At 44.1% G+C, this 10,952-nt stretch overlaps 1 protein-coding gene across 1 annotated transcript; it reads left to right on the plus strand.

Moving 5' to 3' along the window:
* The first annotated feature begins 5,879 nt into the window (after window positions 1-5,879).
* On the plus strand, window positions 5,880-10,571 carry LOC150042068 (C-type lectin domain family 2 member D11-like). The gene is made up of 5 exons (XM_090325357.1): window positions 5,880-5,974; window positions 8,243-8,368; window positions 8,462-8,643; window positions 8,909-9,012; window positions 10,082-10,571. The coding sequence occupies exons 1-5, from the start codon at window positions 5,923-5,925 to the stop codon at window positions 10,284-10,286; spliced, it is 669 nt and encodes a 222-aa protein (XP_090181483.1). The 5' UTR covers window positions 5,880-5,922; the 3' UTR covers window positions 10,287-10,571.
* Window positions 10,572-10,952: the final 381 nt, after the last annotated feature.

The raw sequence follows: 10,952 nt of genomic DNA on the forward strand, positions 1-10,952 counted from the left end.
TAATTCCTTCCTAACACATACATAGAAATAAGCCAGAAGTGGTGCTGTGGCTCACGTGGTAGAGCTCTAGGCTTGAGAAATTGCAAGGACAGTGCTCAGACCCTGAGTTCAAGATCCAGGACTGGCAAAAAAATAAAAAATCAACCCATAACAACCAAACTAACAACAAGAACAACAACAAAAAACAGCCAGCAGCTGTGGTTCACACCTGCAATTCCAGCTACACAGGTGGCTGAGATCTGCATACGGGGTGAGCCCTCTACCACTAGGCCAAACGCCCAGCCTGGCTTGTTTTTTTAACTGTAGCACGATTTGAACTGGGGACCAGATGGAGGTGAGGGTTTAGTGAAGCTTGCCTTTAAAATACAGGAACTGTTCACTTAGGGTCCTTGACGTAGGTGGCAGAATTGGAAGTTCTGAACAAGTCACAGTGGTAGGAAAACTTGGCAGGAGTGAAACAAATAGACAAAAGGCAGGCAAACAGAAGGGCAGTGGCACACTCTGAGAGTGTGGGTGCTCTCATAGGGAGATGGAGATGAGAGATGAGAGAGAAAGTGAAAGAGAGAGAGGAGCTGCAGCTTGCTTTCATACTCTGGGCCAGTGTGGTGGGCGGGTCACTCCTCCTCCCTCTGCTGGCTTCCCTCCCACAAATCACTAGAACCCGCTGCTGTGATGTCTTTCTTGTGGTAATCTCTACTCTGCAGTGCTCAGAGGCTTCTGGGGACTGAATTTTGGTTCTGGGGACTGAATTCTGTCATGTAAGTAGAGCCCTGTCTACCATCCTGCTGTGTTTGCAGCGTTTTCCTGGGCTTTGGGCTTGAGGAATAACTTCAGTTTTGCGTCCGTTACTAGCAGTTAGAGTCTACTTCTTTCTTTTCTTTCTTAGGCAGGTGTCTATTATTCAGTCATATTCCTATCCCTCCATGCTTTACGAGTTTACTTCTTGCTTTTTTTTTTTTGATAGGTTCTTTGTCTTTCAACTCTTGCTATTTTGGAGGGGGGGGTGTAAGGTTGGGATTTTCTTCTCTTTCTTTATTTTTTTTTTTCTTTTTGCTGGTCCTAGGTTTGAACTCAGGGCCTGTGCACTGTCCTTGTGCTTTCTCAAGACTACTTGAGCCACAGCACCACTTCTGGCTCCCCCCCCCCCCCGTATGTGGTACCAAGGAATTGAACCCAGGTCTTGGTGCTGTTAGTGGAGGCCAGAGGTGGACAAAATATGAGATGACTCAGAACACGATTGAGACGTTAAACGTTTATTTCACCAGGAGCTGACACGCCCAGACTACACCCCAAGGTTGGGATCTCGGGGTGCAGCCCCAATCTGAGAAGCAGGCGGTTTTTAAAGAAGCCCAGCACACATGCTGAGTGTTCTCACCATAAATCTCCTCCTTCTTTATCTACAGGCAAGGTGCATGTGGTTGTGGGCAAGGATACAGCCTTCTTCTGGGTAAGTGAATGGCAGGGGAAAGGGTGTTAAGTTGAGGTGAATGGTGACAGAGGGGAGCTTGGGGAAGGGAAGGATGTAAACCCCAGTCCCTAATTTCTACCATTCCATAAGAATGCATTTTCCCCGTTTTCTACATTACACCTCTCTCTGTGTTTGTACTGAGTCAAACTTGACTCCTGTGCATCCTCATGTATGGAGACTGTAAGAGCTTGAGTTTCACAGAATTCATTCACCCCTTTATGTAACGGAGTAAAGTATGAAGGATACAAGGCCTGGCAGTAATGCCAGTGAGAAGCCATGTAGGGGTGCAGCCAGGGCAGACAAAAGTGTGATCAGCCAGGGAGACTGGCTAAACATACCTGAAACCACTTGGTTGAGGTTTGTGCTCGAGTTTCACTGTCCTTGATCACTGTATTTCTGATGATGCCAGATTAATTGGCACAAAAACAACAGGCCTCTCCCAGAGCCATCCGAGGCCTTCCTCTTTGAGAAACAGGAAATGTAGCCCCCTTCTGTTCTGGAGGACGTGTCAAAGATCTAAGGCTCATTTAAAACAAGTTTAGAGGGGCCGGGAGTTTGTCCTAGTGGTGGAGTGCTGGCCTAGAATGCACGAAGATCCGGGTTTGATTCCTTGGTACCACATACATGGAAAAAGCCAGAAGTGGTGCTGAGGCTCACGTGGTAGAGCTCTAGCCTTGAGAAAAACCCAAGGACAGTGCTCAGGCCCTGAGTTCAAGCCCAGGACTGGCAAAAAATACAAGTTTAGGGGAAGTTAGTGTGGGCAGCCCTGAGGGAGAAGTAGTAGGCTCCGGCAAGCGGAGGGGGCGCCTTATGGAAGAGAAAGTCCCAATTTGGGCGCCCTGGGTTAAGAAAGGGTGGAAGGAAACATTCCTGGCCTCCTGGCAGAGACCCCATGTTTTTCCAGTTCCCATATCCAGATGTGGTTAAGGCATCGCAGTGTTTTAGGATAATAATAACTGGGGTACAGGTGCCTGGAACTTTCTGATTTTGGGGTCCAGTGAGAGAGATGTAGGGGTTATTGTCGACTCCCCAAGATATGGTTTCACAGCCCCAGTTCTTGCAATGAACCTCTCTGGCAGCCTAGCAGAAGGTTCTGCTGGGATGGAAAAGCATACTATGTAGTTCCTCGTAATGGTTTTTTGATTTCTATTCTTTCAAATTCGAAATTGCCACAGCCATACCAGGTAGACATAATTTGTCAGCCGCCTCCCTCTTCTCCTAATGACGCTCCTGGGAGACCTTGGCCTTTATAACTTCCTAGACTTTTCCATAAAACACAGAGACTGAATTCAAAAGAGGGCCCTACATAGTATGTTCAAGTCCCTTGGCCAATATTCTTCCAGGTGTGGGGTCCATTAACTCCCAATCAAATGACGTAGGCTGATAGCGATTTGGGGCGAATATCAAAACACAGGTTACAGTTAAGAATAGAAAAGTCTTGGCTTTAGGGAGTCCTTGGTAGGGGGTCCCAGTCGCCATCTCTTTGGAGATGGTAGTTCTGGGTCCTGTGTCTTGGTGATCACAGCAGAGTCCAAGTTTGGTGTTATGCCTGTTTAACCTGGGTGTGGTGTATCTAAGCTCAGAGTCCACTCATTTTGGCAGTCTTGGGATGACCAGGTAGGGCCTTTTATGGAGGGCTGAGGGCCTCAGGTCACAGGGAAGGGTCCTGTCCAGCTAGGCTTGAGCCCTGGAGCTCTGGAGATGGTGAATCCACGCCTGGGTGAGGGGACAAGAGGGCATACTTTCTCAGAGTCCACAGGTGTCTGGGTACTACCAACCAAATGACGAATGTGCTCCAGAGTCAACTGCAAGCCAGTGAAGACTGAATTAAATTGTGGTTAGTATTATCAGCCAGCTCAGCTCCCTGATCTTTGGGGGGAAAAAATGGGGAGGTCTACATACCTGGAAATTCATTGTATATCCATTTCCCTTATGAGCTCCAACTTTCAGACATACTCATACCATTTGCAACATACTCAAAACTTCATGGGATTTGTCTTCTTTCTTTTAACAAACATTTTAAGACAATCCTGACTTTTTAAATACAGTCAGGGGACTTTCAACTTAGCACAGAAAGTAGGTCCCTGCAGGGTGGGGGAGTCAGGCAGGTTAGGGTGGGTAGCTGGCAGATTAGATATCACAATCTCGCAGGTACTTTGCCCAGACTGGCCCAGAAATGCAGTTTTCAGCTCAATGAGTCTTTTAAAAGGCCATTTTACTTCCATTCAAAGCAACAAGGTGAGGAACACAGAAGTAGATTTTAAGCATGATCTTACCTGAAACTTGTTAAGGACCAAAATGTAACTTGGGTTACATTTGACAAACTTGTAAAAATGATCTGTTTCTCTCTGTGGGCCTGCCTACAATTGTTACAGAAAATCTACAAGGCAAAACTGGAATGGCAATGAAACAATCATTTGGTAGCACTAACTTTCCTTTTTTTTTTTTTAACTTTGAAACAAATATTTAGGACAATCTCACTTCCAAATTTTATCCAGAAACCATTTCTAATTAAAAAAAAAAACTTTTACTAACCTTTGCTTTTAACACTTCACACTTTATCCTTTATTTGCATTTGAATTACTCTGATAGGCTCAAAGCCATCCCCTTTGCCTCCAGGCCTCCTTCTAAGAGGCTTTTTTTTTTCAGTCTGAATTACTGCCTAGAACTCCAATAACAGATTAAACCCAAATTACAGATTTTCCTTGATGCAAGAATTACAAATATCACTATACCCAAATCCAGACTTAGCATCTTTCTTTTCCTAAATACATCTAACTGCAAACTAGTATTGAGACTAAATCATAAGTAGATAAACTTTTAAACATTCCTTTTAAAGCCTTTTTTCCAATTTCATATATTTTTAAGGGACAGTTTCAGAAATACCAATCACATCACCCACATTTTACCATCAGGTTTTCAGTGTCAGTCTGCAAGGAAAAGGGACAGGATGAAGGTGAGACATCTGGCCCAGCTTTTGTGCCATGTGTGAACTTTCCCTAGGGCCTGTCCCACCCTAGACACCAGAGCTACACCTTTGCCAGTTCCCCTCTCAACCTCAATGTCAGGCCCACAGGCCTACCCTAAGTTTTCCCTGTCCTTTCTCTTGCCACTTGACTACATAAACACTTTTAGACAGACAAAGGTCTTGACACTGATAAGCAAACATTTCTATTTAAATATCTAATCCTTATTTCTAATACTTATCCTCAAATTTAGTTGAGGAAAATAAATCCCAGTTTCCCTGATGCCTTTTTGCTAAACTGGACAACTTGATTATAATATAAACAGCCTAATGCATTATAATACCAGGTTCTTAAATGCAAATCACAGAATCCTTAGAAAAATATTTTAACTAGTTCCTCTTAATGCAGTAATTCTTTGAGATATTTGGAACACCCAAACTTGATCATTTTTCTTGGAGTTTAGACTTAAATTCACCCATTTACCTTTGTGTGTGTCAAGTAGATACTCACCCGTAAAAACAGCATGCTGATATTTTAATCTTGAACATGTTCACTCACACACACACACACTCACACACACACACATTCATACTCACAAAGATCTTAAAGTGCACAAAATTAATATCAGTGGCAAGAGATACTTTTGCCAATCTTACTCTGGCATCCTTTAAGACAAAACTTCTTACTGAGCACTTTGCTGGGCCTTTTGTTTCCAGGGTTTATCTGCTAGCAAGATAATTTAGCATAACCAAAGTCTTTGAATTCCTTCCCTGGAGCAAAACTCCCAGCCCCCTCTTTTTCATATTTTTTTGGTGTGCCGTCCCTGAGCTTTTTCACTGGAGGCTGGCACCCTACCACTTGAGCCACTTCTTTCCACTCCACTTCTGGCTTTTTGATGCTGAGCAGGAGCTAAGGAATTTCACAATCTCTCCTGCCCTAGAGTGTTTTCACTTCAGATAGTATCTCAGGCTGTAAGCCAAAGAAAGCATTATTATTATTATTATTATGAAAAATAGATCTCGGGGAACAGGGAAAGCAGCTTAGTGGTATAGTGCTTGCCTAGCATGCACAAAGCTCTGGTTTCCAGTCCTTAGTACCACCGACATAGAAAAAGAAAGAAGTGCAGCTGTGGCTCAAGCGGTAGAGCGCTAGCCTTGAGAAAGCTCAGGAACAGTGCTCTGGCCATGAGTTCAAACCCCAGGACTGGCAAATAATAATAATAATAATAATAATAATAATAATAATAATAATTCTGACACATCAATCATTTCATTTCTAATCCATTGAATTTCAGATCCTGATTCCTCTCTTGTTTTTGTTTTGTTTTTTGTTTTTTGTTTGTTTGTTTTCTCTGTCAGGACTAAGAGCCAGGAAAGGCAGAAGGCTAGTGGGAGAATCTGCATATCCAGCTGTCATATGACACTTGCAAATGCCATCGGTTCAGCCTAAAAAGAACAAGGAGGAAAAATAACAGAAGCCTTGGTGAGAATGGTACAGAAAAATCTGCCTTCCACAGACAACCCAAAAAGCTGGCCAGCAGGTAACTTGCATTAGGGTTGAAGTCTCCCACAAAGGCAGCTAGGCTGGGACGGAGGAGGGAAGGTTAGATCTGGGATGTGTGCCTTGAGTTGGAGTAACATCCCTCTTCTTCCTCCTCATTGTCGTCCTCCTCCTCTTCTGCTTTTCTTCTGCTGCCTTTTTTGTTTCTATTTTTTTTTTTTGTTTTTGTTTTTTTGCCAGTCCTGGGCTTGAGCTTATGGACTGAACATTGTCCTTGAACTTTCTCAAGGCTAGAGCTCAACCACTTGAGCCACAGAACCATTTCCAGCTTTTTTCTATGTATGTGGTACTGAGGAATCAAACCTGGGTCTTCATGCATGCTAGACAAGCACTCTACCACTAGGCCACACTCCCAGCCCTTATTTCTAAAAAATTTTTATTGCCAGTCCTGAGGCTTGAACTCAGGGGCTGGGCACTGTCCTTGGACACATTTTACTCAAGGCTAGTGCTCTGCCACTTGGCCACTTCCAGCCTTTTCTGAGTATGTGGTACTGAGAAATCGAACCCATACATACTAGGAAAGCACTGTTCCACTGAGGAGCGTAGAAAATATCTATATATTTTCTATAAACCTATGATTAGCCATTTGTATTTTTATACTTGTATTCATTTGTATCTTTATACTTGTACAAGGTCGGACCTGTGAGAGCCAGCGAACTAGGCAGAAGCCTGATAGCCTGTCCGCAGGTTTTCTCCACTGACCACATATTGGGTCTGTCCCTTCACCCATTAGCCAATCAGTTCAAAGCATGACAGCTTGCTAAACCGACCAATGACTAGTCACGACCTGCCTCCCATTTTGTATTGCACCAATCATTTAATGGAATCTTGGTGCCAGTGCTTACTGGGACCTGCCCCCTACCAAAGAATGTATTAAAGGTGCTGTAATGTTGTGCACGTGGCCTCTGGTCTGCACTCGACTATCAGTGCGCAGAGACCCCATGCTCGAGCTCGTCAATAAACGACTCATTGCAATTTGCATTGATCTTCGGTCTCTGGTGATCCTTCCGGGGGGCTTCAAGTTTCTGGGCATTAAACCACTAGACAACACTCCCAGTGTACCTTTATTCTTTCTTTCTTTTTTCTTTTTTTAGTGGGTCATCAGGTTGATCTCTGCACCTGGGCACTGTCCCTGAGCTCTTCACTTATACCTGAGCCACAGCCCCACTTCCCTCATGGCCTACTTTTATATGACATTTTTATTATTATATTTTATTATTCCATATATTTATATTATATATACAATTTGCATGTAGGTCATATAGTATGTTATAGGATTGATAAAGTACAACATACAACAATTATATAGCACCATGTAACCTAATACTGTATATAATATAAGGGTCTATATAACCAGGGGGCTGGAGTTTACATTTGTCATCCCAGCTACTCAGGTGACTGGTGGTCAAGCCATCCTGAGCAGGAAAGTCCATGAGCCTCTTCTCTCCAATGAACCACCAGAAAAGTAGAGGTGGAGCTGTGGATCAAAGTGGTAGAGCACTAACTAGCCTTGAGGGAAAACCTTCAAGGACAGTGCCCAGGACCTGAGTTCAAGCCCCAGGTCTGACCAAAAAAGAAAGTATATATAATATAATATAATGCCATATTATACAGTATATTTACAATAGAACATATACCATGATGTTATATAAATTATGTATCATAGGGCCGGGAGTTTGGCCTAGTGGTTAAAGTGCTTGCCTAGCATGCATGAAGACCCAGGTTCAATTCCTTGGTACCACATACATAGAAAAAAGCCGGAAGTGGTGCTGAGGCTCAAGTGGTAGAGCTCTAGCCTTGAGAAAGTCCAAGGACAGCGCTCAGGCCCTGAGCTCAAGCCCAGGACTGGCAAAAAAAAATTATGTATCATAGAACATAATGGTATGTCATATGAAATGTTTATAATATCTATCATATAGCATATGACCAAGCAGGGATTTGAACTCACCTTTGTCTCTCAAGGTTGGCTCTATCACTGGAGCCACAGCTCCCCTTCTGGCCTTTTCATGGTTCTGTGGAGATAAAGAGTCTCCCAGACTTTCCTGCCTGCCACCCTCACATCTTGGGCTCCTGAGTAGCTGGGGTTACAGGGAGGAGACACCAGTGCTCAGCTCCTCCATTCTTTCCTTTTCCACCATTGCAAGATGGCCTTGGTGGTAATTGAGCCAGGACAAGCCACAAGTAGGGAATGCTATGATCATTTTCCTTCTAGAAGTTTCCTTAGATTCAAACTCTCCTCTTTTTGCAGTGAAAAAGCTCTGGGAAATATGCCTAGGAATATTGTCACCTATCACCACAGCCAAACTGCAGTGCTGTCTGTTGACTATTGTGGTTCTGTTTGGGACGACAGTTATGCTAACAGTGATTCTAGCAGGTGAGTAGCTTTGAATGGCCAATGGGTGGCTTAGGCCCCGGACGGGCACAAAAACAGAAGACTGATTATAAAGCAAATCCATTGTGTGTTTAGTGAACCAAGCAGAAAGCCGCATTCCAGAGCACAGCCTGTATTCTTCCTGTCCAAGAGAGTGGATTGGCTTTGGGAATCAGTGTTTCTACTTTTCTGAGGATACAAGGAACTGGACGTCCAGTCAGGACTTTTGTGCCTCCTCTGGAGCCAATCTGGCCACCTTTGACACCATCCAGGACCTGGTAAGAAATGCTTTTGGGGTTCCTGTTCTCTGTGACGTGCTAAAGACACCCCACCCCGACTTGGAGAGGTTGTGTGAAGTTAAAGGGTTGGGCGCCAGGAGCTCATGCTGTCATCCAGTTACCCAGGAGGCTGAGATGGGAGAATCGCAGTTCCAAGACAAATTGTGCAAGAAAGTCATGAGACTCTTACCTCCCAGGAAAAAACTGGAAGGAGATTTGTGTTAGAGAAGGACTCTCATTTTCAACTTACTGTGTTTTATTACAGAATTTCTTGAAAAAACACAAAGGTTACGATCATTGGATTGGACTTAGAAGAGAATCCTCAAAGCACAGTTGGAAGTGGGCAGACAACACAGAGTTCACCAACTTGTACGTTTTCAACCATCTTTTTGCTTGTTTGTTTGTTTGGGTCAGGACTGGGGCTTGAACTCAGGGCCTAGGCCCTTGTTCCTGAGGTTTTGCTTAAGGCCAGTGCTTTACCACTTGAACCACAGCACCACTTCCAGCTTTTGCTAAAGAGTTTATTGGAGATTAGAGTCTCATGGATTTTCTTCCAGGGCTGGCTTTGAACTGTGATCCTCAGATCTCAGCCTCCTGAGTAGCTGGATGACAGCTGTGAGTCCTGGAACTCAGCATGGATTTGTTGTTGTTGATGATGGTTTATTTTTCTGCATTTTGGAAACAGTTGAGCCTGAGTGAAGGTCACGTCTAGGGAGCCCACAGGTGGCCGTGAGTCATGAATGAATGCGTGGTTAGTGTGACTGGGATGGACGGGTGATGGACAGACAGGTGGCATTCACACCAGGACTTTGAGAATGGAGAAGAAACGCAACTCAGTCAGCAGTGCTCATCACTGAAGTCAGATGAGCGCTAGTCTCTTACTTCTGTTAAAACCACACCTAGCATCCGGGTTGTGGCCTGGTGCTAAAGTGCTTGCCTCACATTCACAAAGCTCTAGGTTCAATTCCTCTGAAGCACATACACAGAAACAGCTGGAAATTGTGCTGTGGCTCAAGTGGTAGAGCTCTAAACTTGGGCCCAGGAAGCTCAGGGACAGTGCTCAGGCCCTGAGTTCAAGCCCAGCACTGGCAAGAAAGAAAAAACAATGAAAAAGAAAAGACAGGCCACAGCTGCGTGCTGGTGACTCTCACGTGTCATCCTAGCTGCACGGGAGGCTGAGGTGTGAGAATCAGGGTTCCACACCAGCAGAGGCAGGAAAATCTGTGAGCCTCTCATCTTCCATGAACCACAAAACAGAAAGCCAGAAGTGGTGCTGGGGCTCTTGATGGAGAGCAGGACTCCTTTTGAGCACAAAAACTCAGGGAAAGCATCCAGGCCCCCAGTTCAAACCCCACAACTGACATAAAGAACAAAAGGAAAAAGAAAGCAAGTGCGCAGCCAAATGTGAATACTGAACAGTGTTTCTGCTTGGCTCTAGGGTGGAAGTTCGAGGCTCTGGGGAATACGCCTATTTGGATGATATTGGAATTAGCAGCGCCAGGGTCTACGCAGAGAGAAAGTGGATCTGCAGCAAACCAAGCCTCTATGCCCAGTGCCTAGCTGCCTCCAGCTCTCTCCTACCCCGTGTCTCCTCCTCTACATACTGTCTGCTTGTAGCTGGGATCCTAATAGCTCATGCCTAGAATCCCAGCTATGCAAAAGACTGACATCTGAGGACCTGGGTTCAAAGCCATCCTAAGCAGGAAATTCCATGAGCATTATTTCCAGTGAAACATTAGAAAACCAGAAGTGGCACTGTGGCTTAATTAGTAGACCACTAACCTTGATCTGAATAGCTCAGGGACAGTGCTCAGGCCCTGAGTTCAAGCTCCATGACCCACAAAAAAGGAAAAATAAGAAAATACCTGGTACCCCTCAGGAGACATTCCGTCTTGTTACAACTTGGGGTTTCTCTCTCTGCCTTCATCTCTGTGTGTCCCCTGACAACTTTGATTTGATTGATAATTAGCTTTTTTCCTTCTTTATTTTGTTATTCCTTAAAAATTTTAATTATTTACTATTATTTTTCATCATTTTTGTTAATTTATTATTTTTCTTTTTTACTTATATATTTTTATATTAAATTGTTATTTTCTTAAAATTATATTTCTTTAAAAAAAATTTTTTCCAGTCCTGGGGCTTAAACTTAGTGCCTGAGCACTGTCCTTGGGCTTTCTCAAGACTAGATCTTGGCTGGGAGCTTGGCCTAGTGGTAGAGTGCTTTCCTAGCATGCAGGAAGACCCGGGTTCGATTCCCTGGTACCACATACATGGAAAAAAGAAGCCAGAAATGGTGCTGAGGCTCAAGT

Source organism: Megascapheus bottae, chromosome 37, assembly GCF_031878675.1.
Source record: "Megascapheus bottae isolate mThoBot1 chromosome 37, mThoBot2.hap1, whole genome shotgun sequence".
NCBI classification, from domain to species: domain Eukaryota; kingdom Metazoa; phylum Chordata; class Mammalia; order Rodentia; family Geomyidae; genus Megascapheus; species Megascapheus bottae.